The sequence below is a fragment of the Aquarana catesbeiana genome, linkage group LG04 (genome assembly GCF_042186555.1).
Source record: "Aquarana catesbeiana isolate 2022-GZ linkage group LG04, ASM4218655v1, whole genome shotgun sequence".
Lineage (NCBI taxonomy): Eukaryota > Metazoa > Chordata > Amphibia > Anura > Ranidae > Aquarana > Aquarana catesbeiana.
The window spans coordinates 76748464-76767714 of NC_133327.1; the positions used below are offsets into that span (position 1 = coordinate 76748464).

The 19251-nt window shown below is 45.5% G+C and overlaps 1 protein-coding gene across 1 annotated transcript in view; it reads left to right on the forward strand.

Annotated features, from left to right (window-relative positions):
- Nucleotides 1-7360: 7360 nt before the first annotated feature.
- Nucleotides 7361-19251, forward strand: part of LAPTM4A (lysosomal protein transmembrane 4 alpha) — a 47786-nt gene continuing 35895 nt past the window's right edge. Inside the window, exon 1 of the mRNA XM_073625337.1 lies at nt 7361-7554. Coding sequence (XP_073481438.1) covers nt 7456-7554 — 99 coding nt within the window. The 5' untranslated portion in view covers nt 7361-7455. The remainder of the gene's footprint in view (nt 7555-19251) is intronic.

Below are 19251 nucleotides of genomic sequence, written 5' to 3' on the forward strand. Positions count from 1 at the left end.
TATATTTATGGAATTTTTTTTAATTTTATACTAGTAATGGCGGCGATCAGTGACTTATAGCGGGACTGCGATATTGCAGCGAACAATCAGACATTAACTAACACTTTTGACACTTTTCGGCAACCAATGATACTAATACAATGATCGGTGCTAAGAATATGCACTGTTACTGTACTAATGACACTGGCTGGGAAGGGGTTACACATCTAGGGTGATCAAAGGTTTAATTGTGTGCCTAGCCAGTGTTTGCTTTGCAGGGACACAAAATCCATCTCTTCTCCCCTGTCAGAAGGGAGATCTGCCTTGTTTATATAGCTACCAATATTGCTACGAAAATGAGTGTTTGCTGTAAATTGCCTCCAGCATTATTCCTGCTCGTTCTTGCTGGTGGCTGCCATTTTGGCGAAGCCCAGAGCACCTGAACAGCAGTACCTCATAAAGCCTGACAGGAAAACTCCTAGGACATTGCTAAGAGATGCCAAGCTGTTACACCCCTTTCACACTGGAGCGTTTTGCAGGCGCTATGGCGTTAAAAATAGCGCCTGCAAACCACCCTAAAACAGCTGCTCCATTCACTCCAGTGTGAAAGCCCGAGGGCTTTCACACTGGAGCGGTGCGCTGGCAGGGCGTCAGAAAAAGTCCTGCCAGCAGCTTCTTTGGAGCAGGGAAGGAGCGCTGAACTCACCGCTCCTCCACCGCTGCTCCCTATTTAAATCAATAGGGCAGCGCTGCGATACCGCCGGAAAAAACGCCGCTCCAAATTTAACCCCTTTTTGCCCGCTAAAACCGCCCCGCTAGCGGCCAAATAGCACCGCTAAAACGACAATAAAGTGGCGCTAAAAATAGCGCCGCTTTGCCACTGATGCAGGTGGCGGCACAGTGTGAAAGGGGCTTTACTGTTCACCTCCACTATCACAGGAGTAAGCTCTCCAACACTGAGCTTAGAGTTACTGCATCAGGGGAGAAAAAAAGCATGTGAGGGGATTTGAATCATAAAACTCACTCCTGTGATGAGGAAGGTGGACGGTAACAGCTAGGCATGTCTTAGCAACGTCCTGCAAGTTTTCTAGTCAGGGTTCATGAGGTATATAAATGGGCTACACCTATACCCATTATTCAACTTTTTTTTTTTTTTTTTTTTGCAAAATCTTTTTATTAAGTTTTATATTGTCATACAAAAGGTACCCACACAGGGGCATAACATTACCCACGCAGGGGCATATCCTCTGATGCGGCTTTAGACCGCACCAGGGCACATCATTCAACACAACCAAACTTACTTAACTATACCCCAATGGGGGGAGAGGTTTTAATTCAGGAAAATCCATGCTCTGCATTGAACTAACAGGAGATATGAACAAGAGATATTGGGTCAACTTGCCAACATATTATAACCTTAATCAGGGCTTTTTTTCTCAAACGATAGGTGCTGGAACTCAACCACGACCCCCCAAAACCCCTCCACCCACACACACTCTCCAAATCACATCAAATAGTGGGTGTGGTCATATTTCACAAACAGTAGAAGGGTCTTAAAGGGGCATTAAATATCAGGATTGCATTACATACAGAGTGCAGAGTTCATGGGGGTTACACACAGAGTGCAGAGCTTTCACTTGTAAACACAGAAACCAGACTTCTGTGTTTACGAGTGATTGTGGTGAGCAGGCACCAAAGGGTCTGAGCCAGAGGTGGTGGAACTGAGTTCTACCAAGTTCCCCCTGAAAAAAAGCCCTGACCATAATGCTAGTTTAGGAATTGGTTACTGTATCAATTACCGTGGTATTATCATCTAACCAACAAGTCCATACCTTTTCAAATTTTTGGGGACAGCCCCTGACCGAGTAGGTGGTTTTGTAAAGGGGCAAATTGGCATTCAATAGGCTCTTCCAGAATCTAACAGAGGGGGGAGATGATTGTTTCCAGGTCATCGTGTTGGCTTTACGTGCATAGTATAGTAACAGAGATATTCGTATTTTCCTAGCTCTGAGTATTGGCATTTGGTCCACCAGTCCCAGTAGACAGTGTTTAGGATCATACGGGATACTAATCTTAGAGATCCTATTGATCACTTGGAATACTTCTTTCCAATACTGTACAATTGCTGGGCAAGTCCAGAAAATGTGAAAGAAGTCCCCCGGCTGGAAGGAGCAGCGCCAGCACGCCGGAGAATATGCCGGCGACATCTGGTGCAGCCTGTGGGGGGTGTAATGAACTCTGTGTATGATCTTGTATTGGACCAATTTGTCCCTGGCTGAGACCAGAGGGCAGAATGGGAAGTCTCAGATCTCCCTCTAGTCATCTTCATCCATTTTGGGTATGTCCCCCACCCATTTCCTGCGGAGGGAGGACAACTCGGGAACGGCAGCGACCAGCAGGGACCCATAGATCTGAGACGTAGGTTTCTCAAGATCCTTCACCCGAAGGGTGGATTCGAGTTCTGAATATTCCAATACAATCGCTTGGGCTAAGAACTGACACCTATAGGCATGAGCGACTTGGAGATACCGAAAGTGGGCCTTAGCGGGTACATTAAATTTGGTGCACAATACGTGAAAGGGAATGAGCTCCCCATTAGTGATTACATGTTCAAGGGTCAATATTTTATATTTGGCCCAGGCCTGTGGATCCGGGATAGTATTAAACTGCGACAGGTTAGGATTCAGCCACAGGGGGGTGTGAGGAGACCAAGAGTTCGGCTGGGGTACCCTCAGCGTCTCCCCCACCTTCCACGCCCGCATGGTGGTGCGCACAGAAGGGGTGAGGGAGTGAGGTGTTTTTGGTTCCCTAAATAGAAGCCCATTCAAGGCCTCCAGAGACCCCACTATAGCCGCCTCCAGCACCGTCGCAGAATTATTCAGGTCCGGCTGCAACCACCAATGGGTGGTCACAAGCTAAGTGGCCAAGAAATACTTGTGACAATCGGGTAGAGCTAAGCCCCCGCTGTCCACAGGCCTGGTCAGAGTGGTATATCTAAATCTAGATGGCTTTGATCCCCAAATGAAGGAGAGGAAGAGTTGCTTAAGAGAATCAAAAAAGATTTTGGTCAACCATTGTGGGGAATTTCTAAATATATACGTAAGTTTGGGGAGGACTTTCATTTTAAGGAGATTGATACGCCCAATGAGGGAAAGAGGAAGATTGCTCCATGCCTTTAGTTTGGATCTAATAACTGCCAGGACAGGGTCAAAATTGAGCCGGGCAAAGTCCCCGCTCTCCCTTGAGATGATGATACCTAAATAGGTAAATTTATCCACCCACTGGAGCAGGGTCGAGGAGGATGAGGAGGACCTAGCCCCCTCATCCACTGGAAAGAGCTGAGACTTGTGCCAGTTCACCTTCAGTCCGGTGAAGGCGGAGAAGGCATCCATAATCCCAAGCGCGCCCCTCAGAGAGTCACCAGCGTCATTTTAAAAAAGGAGTAAATCATCAGCGTAAAGGGCCACTCTCTCCTCCAGCCAACCCACCCTAAGCCCACAGACCTCGGCCAAGCTCCTAAGGGCCTCAGCTATTGGTTCCATGGCCAGGGCAAACAAAGCCGGGGAGAGAGGGCATCCCTGTCTGGTGCCTCTCTGCAGGGGGAACGGAGGAGACAGGGAGCCGTTCATTTTAATGCATGCCTGGGGACCAGTATACAATGTACGAATCCAGTCAATGAATTTCAGGGGAAAACCCATTCTTCTCAATACCTCCCACAGATACACCCATTCCACCGTGTCAAATGCCTTTTCCATATCAAGTGTGGCAATGATCCTAGTGCCCTGATTAGTGTGGGGGGCATGAATATTAGAAAAAAGTCTGCGTATGTTGATATCTGTGGATCTACCCGGCATAAAGCCCGTTTGGTCAGAGTCGATCAGGGATTTAATTACCTTATTAAGCCTAGCGGCCAGTAATTTGGTTAGTATTTTTAGGTCACAGTTTAGGAGCGCTATCGGCCTGTAGGAGGCGCATAACTTAGGGTCTTTATTAGGCTTTGGAATGAGAACAATATGGGCTTCCCTCATAGTGGATGGTAAGGAGCCCTGTTGAAGGCAGGCCTGAAACATCTAAGCTAGCTTGGGGGCGAGAAGTTCTATGTGAGCTCTATAATATTCCATGGGCAGTCCATCCGGCCCGGGGGTCTTTCCTGCCGGGAAAGACCTAATGGCCACTGTGACCTCTTCTGATGTAATCTCAGAAACCCATTATTCAACTTTGGTCAGAGATGCACTGTTTGTTTTTATATACAGATGTCCCTGACCTGCATAGGCAGTTTTTTTAGTAAAGGTGGACTAATCTTTTATTCATTTTAGAAGTAGGCATCAGCAATGGAAGCCTCCGTGTTTCTCTGGTGACAACGTGCTCCTACCATGTAACACACAGGACAATTAGCAAAAAACAGTATAGCAACCTTTTAGTTAAGTAGGTGCTAGAGTGAGGATTTTTCTAGCAGAGTAGGAAAATTTAGGCAGGCCTAGCTGGTGTCTAGGCCTGTTTGTTTTCATTCTGTGCTGGGAGTGGCTCAGGACAGGGCTGGGTGACATACAGGCATACCTCCCAACATTTTGAGATGGGAATGAGGGACACCTACTAACAAACGTATATGTCACACCCCCTTGAAGGACAATTGACCAAAAAAATGGTTAATTAAATCCGGAATGGCTTTTTTTACCACTACTATTCCTTTATATTGGCTTTTAAAATGTACAAATGCAGCAATTTAGAATTTGGATGAAAAGTTTAGCTCTGGGAAAACACTTTTTGAAAGGTAAAAAGTGCATTTTATATACAATTATATGGATCAGACCAAAATATGGGACAAATATGGGGCAAAGAGGGACAGAGGGACATTGCTCCAAATGGGGGACGGTCCCTCAAAATCAGGGACAGTTGGGAGCTGTGCTCACAGGTAGCATCACTGCCACCTCCCTCTTCTTTCTAGAAGGTGCTAGAAAGAAAGGAGGAGAGGAGAGGTGGAGCTGCCTGGGGTATTCTAAGGAGCCTTGACCAATCCCCAACTTGGATTGGCAGGGGGCAGGCCTCCCTAAATACCCATGGTCAGACCAGCTTGGGAGGAGTTGTCGAGTGGAAGAGCTGGAGTGAGAGTGTGGAGGCTTTTGGGGCCCACAGGGAGCTTCCCAGTCTGGGGGGGGGGGGGTGTTACCCTGGGCCGGGGCTCGGGTGCATCCAGGAAGAGAGAAGAGATCCCGAAAGAGGAGCACATGAGAGAGCAAGGAGAGGACAGCGGGAGAGAACACTGCTAAGAGACTCCAGGGAGGACAACTGGTCGCAGCCAGGAGGGCTGGTGAGTGAGCACAGTCGGGAGGACTGGGGAGGCACGCCTGAGAGAACTGGGAGATTGCAGTTTGAGATAGGTGTAGAACCAGAAGAGAGGGCTATGGAGAGAGGTCATTGCAGCCAGGTTGGCTGGCAGGACCTGAAGAGAGCTCTCTGGGATTGGGGGCTGATTAGAGGTCAGCTAACACTTGAACTATTTCTATAACACAGAGGCCTGAGGCCTCTGCCCTCAAAAGGCAATCCACAGAGACCTGGCTGAGTTAGTGTCAGGCCTACCCATGTGATGCTAGCTAGTCTGGAGGAGTAACAGTCTGCAGCAAGAGAAATGCTGGAGGAGTGAAAGAAAAGAGGTCTTAAGCAAGAGTTGTGCTGGAGAGTAGACCGGAGTCTATATAGAAGTCCCAAGCAAGTTCAATCCCCTCAATAAAAAAACAAAGCTTATGGACTGTTGTGTCTCTGAGTGTCTGAGAGATGGATGTCTGGCTAGGCAGGGTGACAGGTGAACCACAACATTCAGCAACCCCTACAGGGGCATGGCTACACCTGGATTTACCCGCAGGAATAGAATGGATTGGTGAATTTCGCTCTCTAACAAGTTGCCTAAAGCGGTTTTACTGCTACAAGACGGCCTCACTGTGCTGGATCACGTATATATATATATATATATATATATATATATATATATATATATATATATATATGTGTATATATATGTATATATGTGATCCTGCATTACTGGGTATCGGGCACGAGTGCCTGCCACTAGAGGCTCGCTCCTGCTGTGTAGAATCACCCGATGTCCGCTGGCACCCGCTGATCGTTCTATACACAGGCAGACTGGCGATCTGCCTATGTAAACAAGTCAGATCACCGTTCTGTCAGTAAGGAAGGCATTGATCCTGTGTTCCTGCAAAGCAGGGACATGGATCTATGCCTTCACCTAGTACAAGCACCTCCCCCACAGTAGTAAAACACAGGCTAGGCACACAGTTAACCCCTTGATTGCCCCTGATGGTAACCCCTTTCCCAGCCAGTGTCATTAGTACAGTGACAGTGCATATTTTTAGCACTGATCACCATATTAGTGTCACTGGTCCCCAAAAAAGTGTCAGTTAGTGTCCAATGTGTCCACCGCGATATCACAGTCCCGCTATTAGTCGCTGATCGCCACCATTAGTATTAAAAAAAGAAAAATAAAAATTCCATAAATATATACCATACTTTGTAGACGCTATAGCAGGGATATGCAATTAGTGGACCTCCAGCTGTTGCAAAACTACAAGTCCCATTATGCCTCTGCCTCTGGGTGTCATGCTTGTGGCTGTCAGAGTCTTGCTATGCCTCATGGGACTTGTAGTTCTGCAACAGCTGGAGGTCCGCTAATTGCATATCCCTGCGCTATAGCTTTTGCACAAACCAATTAATATACGCTTTTTTTTACCAAAAATATGTAGCAGAATACATATTGGGCTAACTTGATAAGGAAATTTGATTTTTAAAATGTTTTTATTGCATATGTTTTATAGCAGAAAGTAAAAAATACTGTTTTTTTTTTTTTTTTTTTTTTAAATTGTCGGTCGTGTTTTGTTTATAGCGCAAAAAATAAAAAACGCAGAGGTGATCAAATACCACCAAAAGAAAGCTCTATTTGTAGGAAAAAATAATATTTGGAGTGTCGCATGACCGCACAATTGTCAATTAAAGTAAAGCAGTGCTGTATAGAAAAAAAATGGCTTGGTCATGAAGGGGGGGGGGGGGGGTAAATCTTCCAGGGCTGAAGAGCCTCTGTTGATGAAAGAAGGTTGTTTGGTACCCGCCATGGCTGAGGCCCTCTTTTTAATTCACTCATTGTTTTAAAAGATATAAACATTTTATTGAGTAGACTCATAAACCAAACCTTACTTTGTTTTACGACTTTATGTTTTATGGCTTTATAGCAGTTTCCTTTATGTAAGTTGGTAGCAGAAAGCACCCATATCTCCTAGTTGTGTCACGTTTGAAGGGAAACCTCCCTTCTCCAACATGGCGGCCTGCGCTTCCAAGGCCTCCTCCCATGATGACAGAGGATGACATGAAGTTCCGCCCCCCTCCCTCAGCTGTGTGGTACGTCTGACGTCAGTGCGCTGGCTGGGGTAGAGAAGCAGAAGAGTGTAGGAGCGGACGGAGAGTGTCGCCATGAACTTGAAGCGGAGTCGCGACCGGCTGTACAGCACTCGGTGCTGCGGCTGCTGCCATGTGCGGACAGGCACCATCATCCTGGGGACCAAATACATGGTGAGCGGGGCATCCGGGGAACTACAGATCCCAGCATGGGGGAGGGGGGTACCTACGTTATATGTGTCTTAAAGGGGACCTGTCCTGATATTAATGCTGAGTGTCAGATGTCACCTGGCTGTGTTGGTGACGGATGTAGAGTAAGCCTGGCTGCTTGTTGTAGGTGATTGGCTGGAGGGTGACAGATGGGGGACGTGGAAGGAGTTGGCAGGGCATGCTCACTTGTATTCATGGGATAGACTGAGGCTGTCATGGCTGAGCTCCTCTGAAAGGTGATCTAATATCTGCAATACTCTGACTCACTGATCTCAGACTGCCGTGTAGATCACAAGATCTGACTTCACTTGCTGCTTGCTTCTTCTAGGTTAGGGATTCAGGAAGTATTGCAAAGACATTAGCCTGGTGTGTAGCATTGTATAGATGTCAGCAAGGAGGTCCCATATGGATGGATCTTCATCACCAACCAGAGGAAAGAGGTCCTGATTCCTCCTATATGGAGGATCTTCATCGCCAACCAGAGGAAAGAGGTCCTGATTCCTCCTATATGGAGGATCTTCATCACCAACCAGAGGAAAGAGGTCCTGATTCCTCCTATATGGAGGATCTTCATCGCCAACCAGAGGAAAGAGGTCCTGATTCCTCCTATATGGAGGATCTTCATCACCAACCAGAGGAAAGAGGTCCTGATTCCTCCTATATGGAGGATCTTCATCACCAACCAGAGGAAGGAGGTCCTGATTCCTCCTATATGGAGGATCTTCATCACCAACCAGAGGAAGGAGGTCCTGATTCCTCCTATATGGATGGATCTTCATCACCAACCAGGGGAAGGAGGTCCTGAGTCCTCCTATATGGATGGATCTTCATCACCAATCAGAGGAAGGAGGTCCTGATTCCTCTATATGGATGGATCTTCATCACCAACCAGAGGAAGGAGGTCCTGATTCCTCCTGTATGGATGGATCTTCATCACCAACCAGAGGAAGGAGGTCCTGATTCCTCTATATGGATGGATCTTCATCACCAACCAGAGGAAGGAGGTCCTGAATTATCTATATAGATCTTTAGTTATCATTAGAGGGATCACCCGCAGGAAGAATTAACTGATAACCCCATATAGGTCATTATCAATAGCGATATCACCAGCAGAAGGAAATGGGTCCCCATTCCTCTATCTCTAGTTATCACTGGAGGGATCCACAACAGGAGGAAGGATGATCTGATGATCCTATATACATTTCTACTTCTCACTAGAGGGATCATCAGTAGATAGAAGAAGGTCCCCATTCCCTTATCTTTATTATCACTGGAAGAATCCCCAACAGAAGGAAGGAAGTTTGCGATGACCCTATATAGATCTTTAGTTATCGCTAGAGGGATCACCCACAGGAGGTCCTCTTTCCACTATATAGATCTTTATTTATCACTAGAGGGATCACCAGCAGATGTAAAAAGGCCCCCATTCCCTTATCTTTATTATCACTGGAAGAATCCCCAACAGAAGGAAGTAAGTTTCGATGACCCTATATACATAGTATACATGCATAGTTAGTCAGGTTTAAATAAGACACAAGTCCATCTAGTTCAACCAAAAAAAATATAATAATGGAATCCCATATACACAATCCTACACCCACAGTTGATCCAAAAGAAGGCAAAAAACCCAGCAAAGCATGATCCAATTTGTTACAGCAGGGGAAAAAATCCTTCCTGATCCCTTGAGAGGCAATCGGATTTTCCCTGGATCAACTTTACCTATAAATGTTAGTACCCAGTTATATTATGTATATTTAGGAATTAATCCAGGCCTTTTTTTAAAGCATTCTACTGAACTTGCCAGAACCACCTCTGGAGGGAGTCTATTCCACATTTTCACAGCTCCTACTGTGAAGAAGCCTTTCCGTATTTGGAAATGAAATCTTTTCTCCTCTAGGTGTTAAGAGTGCCCCCTTGTCCTCTGTGACGACCTTTAAAGTGAATAACTCGACACCAAGTTCACTGTATGGACCACTTATGTATTTATACATGTTGATCATATCCCCCCTTAATCTCCTCTTCTCGAGAGAGAATAAATTCAGTTCCTCTAATCTTTCCTCATAGCTGATCTCCTCCATGCCTCTTATCACTTTGGCTACCCATCTCTGCACTTTCTCCAGTTCCCCGATATCCTTTTTGAGAACTGGTGCCCAAAACTGAACTGTATATCCCAGATGGGGTCTTACTAATGATTTTGTACAGGGGCAAAATTCTCTCTCTCTATGGATCTTTAGTTCACAATTAATCGATTCTATCCCCCCTCCCAATCTTAAAACAGCATTTCCCTAAATCTATGTAACAAGTGCAGAGTTCTCTGCTAGCTTTTGACAGCTGACAAAATAAAAAAATCAGAGGTTGTCTGACAGGCCTGTTTAAATTCCTAAAAAAAAAACCCCCACACCGTAAGCATTGGTTGCGTTTGGGTGGCGGGACTGCCCAGCAAATGTGCTCAGCTGCCTGTCTTTACCCCCCCCCCCCCCCCCCAACTGTTAGTGTAATTGAGGCCCTGGAGAGAGAGAGGGTTAGGCTTGGTTAACAAAGTGAAACCAAATAACAGAACTTCACAAGATTGTTTTAAATAAATGAAAAAAATAACACATTTTTTGTGTTGTGCTTAGGCAGGATGTTTATTACTTTTTCAGTGATGAGTATAGTTTACAAAGTCCCACAAACTGCTGTTTTCCATATCCAATGATATTGTCTTCATGGATAATAAATGCATTGTCACTGGACAGGCACATGGCAGGGCTTAGACCAGAAGTCAGGGAACTGGTAGGTTTGTGGTAGCACCGGACCCATTAGGATCGGAATTGGTTTTAATGTAAATTCCACAGGAAGGGGGATGTACTACTTTGAGGAGGTGGACCTGTGATACCAATAGGAGGTTTGTAGACCTGGTTAGGTCCTAGGTTGCTGTCACTCAGATCACGATATAGAAATGTACATGAGAAGATCAAATCCTAGAGAAGCGGTTAGGAGAACGTGGAAGAAATTGCTGTCCCCCTTTTAACCACTTCCTGTCTGTGCTATAGCTGAAAGATGGCTGCAGTGTGGACTTAATTTGCCGGGAGGGCGTCCCTGGATGTCCTCCCATGCTTAAGTGGCCTGCGCACGCCCCCTGTGATAAGCGAGTCTATGAGTAGGGGGTCAATCCCGACCCCTTACCATGTGATCAGTTGTCAGCCAATGACAGTTGAACATGTGACATAAACAGTCGGTATTCGGCTATTAAAAAAAAAAAGCCGATCACCGGCGGCTGCGAGAGGGACATCGGTCCCAATCGTGGAGAGGTTTCTGTGCCCACCGGCGCAACCTATCAGTGCCGCCTATAAATCCGATCCAGCGATATGCATGAGAGCAGTGGCTCTTACCGCTGTCTCCCTCCTCACTGGGCAGATTGCTAGCAGCAGGAGCCATTGAACAGAGCAAGTATGTATTGCACGTTTATTTTTTAATTTTTTTTTAAAAGGAAGGTTTGAATAAATAGTTATTATTCAAAGTAGAAGAAATAATGAGGGGGTTTTAAGAGCATTGTGATTTTACTATGTACGTGTAAAGTGGTGAGTTCAGGGGCAGCGCAAATTTTTGTGGAGAAAGAAAACCATTTCCTTTTCAATTTTGCGATTACAACTTACGGTACTTGGGGTCTCCTAAAATGTTTCAGCTGATTAGAGACTTGTTGAAATGGTTGGGCACCACTGCTGTAGAGGCATAAAATACTGTCTGAGAGTTTACTGTGGAAACGAGATGTGTGGTGTTTTATTTAGCATGTCGTCTGAGCTGGTTGCGGCGGATGGCTTTAACTGCTGCTGAAAGATTTGAGGATATTTTTAAGACCTTGTCTACACTTGTTGGGAGGTGGTAGAGTTGCCTTCGTAACCCCCCCAACCTTCCCCCTTTAGGTCCCTTTCACATGATCGGCCCAATCGGAACCTGCCTGTCAGTTTTTTTTAAGGTGGATCCGAGTGGACCACCCATTAACTTCTATGGGCAGGCAGATGTCAGCGGAGATGTGTCCGCTGACATCCGCCTGCCATCCGAACCGCTCAAAACAGACGGATGGCGATACATTCGCCATCCGTCCAGTGGGTCAGATTGGCTGAAAACGGACAGGCTGTGCAGTGGAGATGGCCCCATCATCCGCCTGCTCAGCGGAGATCAACAGAGCGATCCCCTGCTGAGTAAAGCGGAGTCCGTTCAATGGATCCACCCATGTGAAAGGGGCCTTAAAGAGAAGTCTCCATTCTCCTCCCAAAAACATTCAGCAGCTACAAATACCCCAGAAGTGGTGGAGTGGAGGAGGGGGCGCATATGCTGCAAAGGCAGGTGTACATATGCGGCGGCACAGCAAAAAATGATTACCACTGTTGACCTATTCAACTAAATGGGGACGCCCCACAACTGCACGCAGTGTGGGGCTTAAGGGGTTCAAACACAGTGTGGATGTCATGTACCGCATCCTCACCGTCTGTCAAATGCTTTCCGAAGTGAGATCTGAACGTGAGTGTAAACAATCCCTTACAGGCAAGCGGTGAGCCCGTGTGCTAGCAAGGAGACATGTTGCTTTGAGGACACATGGTTTTCAGACCAGACTCAAGCAGGGTTCCTTTTTTGGCTGCAGTCAACAATAATAAATTAGTCCCTCGTATGTTTTTTTTATCTTTAGTCTTAGCAGTGTTTAGAGCTTTTGTAGTTCTACAGTGTTACTAAACCCAGGACTCTGCATTCACTATATCTGGTCGTACACAGAACATGGAAATGCAATTATTTTAGTAAATATAAACTGCTAAATACCTTTTCATCAGCGGTATATAGCAGTCTTGTGACTTCTATCAGTGTCCGGTTAAAGCTTGTAGGAGAAGTTTTCATTCCCCGACTGTCCTATGAGGATGCAGGACCCCTGACCCTCTGTCTAAACAGTGCTGATTGACCCTTTGCTAATCACAGGTACACTCCCAAGTAAAAAAAAAAAAAAAACTCTCTAGCAATACACATCAAAATGAGCATGTGCAGCTTGTCCCCTAGCCTCAGTACTATCGGGAGATATATTGGGGAGGATCAGAAGACCAGATCATACAGCCTTTTTACACAATGCAGAGGATTAACCACTTGGGTTCCGCAGTGAGTATAACAAGCATGCTTTACTGCATATACAGACTGATTTTACTGTTGTGGGTTTAGTAACACTTTAAGCCTAGTACACACAATCAGAAAATCGTACGAAAAATACCACTTTCAAATCGATCGTCAAAAAATACTAATACACAACACATTACACCACTTCCGAAGTTTTATTCTGTCGTATGAGAATTTTTGCAAGTTGAGTAAAATAAGTTAAATTTTCAATATGAGACTAGTATGCAGAAAAAAAACAAACAACCAACCATTTGTCTAATATTCCCATCGTGTGTGCGGGCCTTTAGTTAGGAAAAAAAAATAACTCAGGAGTTGCAAATACTGTAACTGATATCCTTTAATAGAAAGACACTTAACCAGCCTAGGGATCCAATGTTCTCACCCAGGCCGGTTCTTTGCCGGTCTTCAGGTCCTCTGCTGCCATGTTAACTAGGGGAAGCCGACTGTGACTCCGTGTGGCTTCACAACTGGCTCTCCGATGTGCTTTCTGAATGGTCCCGCAGCCTCCCGGGACCTTTGACATGTCCCAGGAGGTTGTGGGCAGTAGGGGGGGGGGGGGTTGTTGGACATCCACTCAGATCCTAGGTGATCTGAGCAGAATTGGGAGCGGGTACCTGCTCCCTAAAAGAAAAAAACAAAAAAAAATCCAGTACAAGCTCAGGAGGGCACAATCAGCGGAACTTCCTTTAAGTGACGTTCAGCTTTTTATACACTTAAGATTTTTTTCATTCGACCAAAGAAATTTAACATATTTCATTCTCTTAAATGGAGCAGATGGATGAATCGCCCCTGCCAGGTTATTGTATTCTTACAGCCACTATCACTGGCTGTCAGAACACTCAAACAATGCCTGTAGGTGATTGGATGCAGCCACTGTTTTGCTGACAGCCAGCAGGGCCACTCGCTGTTTAGAATTTCATTTGATTTCTCTGAATCGGCTGAAATTGTCATCGCTTATTGCAGTGTTTCTCAATTCCAGTCCTCAAAGCGCACCAACAGGTCATATTTTCAGGATTTCCCCCAGATTAAATGGCTGTTGTAATTACTAAGGCAGTGAAACTGATGAAATCACCTGTGCAAAATAATGGAAAGCCTGAAAACATGACCTGTTGGTGCATCTTGAGGACTGGAATTGAGAGACACTCGTTTATTGCCTATATATGCATGGATGGCTTTCTCCTGTTCATACCGCGATTAAATGAGAGAAATCAAATAGATTCCTCCATCCACACTACACATGGATGATAGAATCTCTCTATTTTATTCTGACAGTCAACTCCCACAGCTGACAGAATTCCCTAACAGTGCCAGCATTTGATTGGACGCAGCCACTGTTTAGCTGGCAATTTGGCTGCTCCTTCACAAGTTGATCAAGAGTGCATCAAATTTCTGCTGATTCAGCATGAGTCAGATGGAATTAATCTGCTCTTTATTGGTTCTCATTCAGACCATATTTTTTACAATAAATTCATAAAGCGTGGATTAGAAGTTTGGACTGGTAACATGTGACTAACTGAAGCCTCCTGCAGAGTGCAAGTGGTCCTGGGGCATATCTCTCAATACAGATCACTGAGTCATGTTCCTGAATTGCTTGTAAAGCAGTTTGGTATGCGCCTGCCTTGCATAAGTCTCTGTTGTTTGGGGAAGGATTCTGGAGAAACAATTGGCTGCGTCTTACGTATTCATACTTGTCCTGTTATTCATTGTTTGTTTCTTCAAACATTTACATGCTATCATTAAGATTTAACTCGTTCCCTCAGAGGAAGAGACCTTGTGCTGTGTTAATGAGGACCTTGGGGACAGGCCTACTCTGTACGTTCTCTGACAGAGTACTTGGTATTCCAGCCAGTTTTAAAATTCCTCAATCTAAAATCTTGTTGCAGAAGGGGGGAAAAGCGACTTTAAAGTGACCCTGTCATCAGACATGGGGGCTGCCATTCCTGGACCCTCCTTTTAGAATCATTCCCTGGTTCTCGTGCCAATACTTTGGCTTCATTGTGTTTGAGTGACCTGGAACAAATGTAGGTAGTATGGTACAAAGAAACAGGTTCACCTTAATACCCGGTCTCCCTTCTCAGAGCTCTTTGAATTAGCAAGAGCAGAGGTCTCCAAAATGTTTACAACGAGAGCTACATTGTAGGTTTTTTGCAAATATTCCTGGTCTGGAAAAAATTCAGTTTTATACAGAGTGCCTATTAGAGTCCCATTGCACCCCCCTCCCCCTTTTGCATCCAGGAGTGCCCATTAGAATCCCCCCCCCCACCACCACCACATTCCCCCTATATATCCAGGAGTGCCCATTAGAATTCCCACCACCCACACTCCCCTTATGTATCCAGGAGTGCCCATTAGAGTCCCCCTACTCCCCTATTCCCCCTATATATCCAGGAGTGCCCATTGGAGCCCCCCTCACTCCCCTATTCCCCCTATATATCCAGGAGTGCCCATTGGAGTTTCCCCTATATATCCAGGAGTGCCCATTAGATTTCCTGCCACCCACACTCCCCCTATGTATCCAGGAGTGCCCATTAGAATTCCCGCCACCCATACTCCCCCTATGTATCCAGGAGTGCCCATTAGAATTCCCGCCACCCATACTCCCCCTATGTATCCAGGAGTGCCCATTAGAATTCCCACCACCCACACTCCCCTTATGTATCCAGGAGTGCCCATTAGAGTCCCCCTACTCCCCTATTCCCCCTATATATCCAGGAGTGCCCATTGGAGCCCCCCCACCCCACTCCCCTATTCCCCCTATATATCCAGGAGTGCCCATTGGAGCCCCCCACTCCCCTATTCCCCCTATATATCCAGGAGTGCCCATTGGAGTCCCCCCCCCCCACTCCCCATATTCCCCCTATACATCCAGGAGTGCCCATTAGAATGCCCCCACTCCCCTATTCCCCCTATATATCCAGGAGTGCCCATTAGAGTCCCCCCTATTCCCCCTGTATATCTAGGAGTGCCCATTAGAATCCCCCCCCCCCCCACTCCCCATATTCCCCCTATATATCCAGGAGTGCCCATTAGAATCCCCCCCATTCCCCTATTCCCCCTGTATATCCAGGAGTGCACAATAAACTCCCCCCCATTCCCCTATTCCCCCTATATATTCAGGAGTGTCCTTTCCTGCAAATGCTGGGCATAGCTCTCAACTGTCCCTGGTTTGTAACAATGTCCCTCATTCCTTCTCATTTGTCCCTCATTTTGGTCTAATCTATATAGCTGTATAGATAAAAGGTGCATTGCAATTCCAAAAGCCAATATAAAGGAATAGTAGTGGTAAAAAAAAGCACTTGTGGGTTTAACCAATCTTGTACAAAAAAAAAAAAAAAAAACAATTCTCCTTTTAAGGGGGCGTGGCAAGGGGTGTGTGCGATGCCTGCATAGTTTTCCTGATAGGTGTCCCCCAATCCCATCTCAAAGTTGTCAGGTAAGGCTGGGGGTCAAGGCAATCACACTGTTGGTTGATAAGATACTGGCAGTTCTAGCAACCGTCAAGACCTAAATCTGCACTGGGGACCAACGATGGCCTGAGACAGTTCGAATCTCAGCCGGTTCAGCAGGAACTGGCTGAGATTCGAGCCATGTATGGACAGGTTGAATGTACCAAAGTTGATCAATCAACTTTTTGGTACAACCAGCCTCTGTCGGATCTTAAATGCAATTATTGCCAACGGCTGTTATAGCCGCTAGAAATTATCACTGTGTAATCCCGTCAAAGACTCTAGACCTCTTTTAGTTTAAAAAAAACAAAAACTTCATCATGATGTACTCTGATCAATAGGGGTGCACATCTTCACTGGTCTCACGATCCGATTACGATTATCCTGTCCACGATTCCATTCTGGGATGCGTCGCGTTTACTGCGCATGGGTTTTTATCCAAAAATTCAAGCTGTCAGAAGCACTGCATTTCTTTATTTTCATCTGCTCTTAGCGCAATATCCTGTTGAAAAATGTTTATTAAAAAATCCACTAGTATATGGGCAGCTCAACAGTGCCCTTTCCTGGAAACCCATAAACTCTGTCATTTGAGGGGTGTCAGCATTTTTTTGGCTATAAAGCGTGTTTTGTATAGTACAGTATAAAGCCAGAATTCTCTAACCATCTGTTTCTTATAAACAAAAAGAGGAGGGGGAGGTAATTTCCCACATGATATATATTGTAGTAAAAAAATGTAATGTTTCCTCATTGCTTCTTAGATTCCAGACATTTCTCACCCTTTCAATTTCGAAAGAGTAGGAAGCTTTGTTATCCGTCAGATAAAGGGATCTCTTATATGTGAAGGTAGCCACTGTTAAAGTAGGACTTTTTTTTTTTTTTATTTATTTTATTTTGGACAGTTATATAACCCCTGTGTTTTTGCTTTTTGTGATTTGGGACCCCTTCACTTTCGGATACATAGCTAGGAAGTGAGGTAGTCCCTGGTTGTCAACAGAACTAGTGTCCCATTGGAGGATTTTTCCTCTGCTCCTGTTTTTTTTTAGCGACAACCCAACATTTTTAAATTTTCTTTATCTTTTGGTGATGGCAATAAAAAGGACAGTGGGCACCAAAACCGGAATAGAGGGGGGACATTAGTTCTGCTGACACTGTTCACAACCATGGATTTCCGCTCGCCTTCTTTGGTGGCTTTGGGACATAATGTGAAGGGAGATCTCCCAATGGGACACAGATGGGCCCCCCCAAAAACCCTGACTGGTTAAAACCCTTCCTGAAAGTGGAACTAAACCCTTCTATCCTTTTCAGCCAAGGAAGCTGCCATCTTAGCCTCTGTTTGACCTGTTGCAAAAAATGATTAAGCGTCTGTTGAAGGGAATCGATAAGAGTGTTGATTTAAATGTCAGTCTTGTGACGCTTAACCAAGTGTTCCGCACTACCGTCCCCTTAGTTCCAATTCACTGCATACTAAGGGTCCTGGAGGAAGTTGTCCCGGAGGAGGTGACTAGAATAGCACTCTCTAGGTCATTGTTCCAGGCACGCAAAATCATTCTGATTGGCTGGAAATTGGTCTCCTCGCCCTGAGTGGCATCCAGGATAGCACATATGGGAAATACCTTGGTTATAGAAAAATACATTTATCAACATAGGGGTAGCCCTGGCAGATTTGAAAAAATTTGGGCACCATGGTTGGACACCCCTGGACTAAGTCCCAGGGAATTGGTAATGTCTAGATTGTTGCAATGCCCTGCGGGAGGACCATAAAGGTTTATTGATGGACAATAGCCAGATGTATGTTATGTATTAGTATGTTGTTAACATCTGAGGTTTAAAGTCGAGACAAATTTGATGGACGCTGGGAGGAATGTACTTTTTGCATGAAAGTGTATTAATATGTGTTGTATGTGCATTGGAAACTGTGTGAACTTGTTCAATAAACATCTTTTTGATTAAAAAAAACAAAAAAAAAACCTCAGTCTTGTGAATCATAGCTGCTGGGAATACTCCCTGGGAAAGGGTACTCCAACAAAGCTGCAAGAAATTGTTCCAAAAAGCGCTTTGATCCAGATTATGTGGTCTTTGAATAGATAGGATGTTCTGGATACATAACCTGGTGACACTAACTTCTATAAAAAGCCATAAGTTTTATTCCAATGTATACATTCGTGGGAACCACAGCCCTGATGCCTGTGACCAGGAGGATGTAAGACAGGCTTTGGGACTGTGAAGGTGCCGCCTGTGTGCGGCGACTTGCGATGACGTCAATCGCGGCACCGGATGTACTGCGGGTGGAAGTCGCTGGTGTGGGCACTTGTGGGGCAAGCTGGTAGGTGGAAGTCACTGGTGTGGGCACTTGTGGGGCAAGCTGGTGAAGTCCTGTCACAATGACGACATGTTTCACGCACCTGCGCCTTGTCAAAATCCGTCGTCATTGTGACGGGACTTCACCTACCAGCATGCCCCACAAGTGCTCACACATCGGTGACATCCGACCGCAGTTCTTCCAACGCTGAGATTGACGCCATCGCAAGTCGCCGCACATGGGCAGCGCCTTCATGGTCCCACAGCCTGTCTTGCATCCTCCTGGTCACATCCATTGGCGCTGTGGTTCCAACGACAGCACCCCATGTCCGCTGAGTGGCTCCATGGTTTAGATCCATCACCCTGGAACCAGTACTGAGGCTCGCCAACTAGACACATCTCGGAGCTCCTCTGTTGGATAACAGTAAGCAGGCTTAGCCACTGTGGTTGTTCTTATACATCTGACACTTGTCCTGGGTGAAGCTTTTTTAACATTTATACATTGGAATAAATGTGTGGTTTTTATAGAAGTTGCTGTGTCATCAGGTTATGTTTCCATCACATCCTATGTATTCATAGACCACATAATCTGGATCTAAGCGCTTTTTGGAACAATTTCTTACAGCTCTGTTTGATCTGTAACTGCCATAGTGCTGAGCATCTGATCAGTTTTGACTCCAGCCATTTGATGGTTTGACTGCTTGTTGGAGAGCACAACCAATGTGACAGTTAGCAGTGCTGACATGCTGGGAATATAACTTTTTTTTTTTTTTTTTTTTTT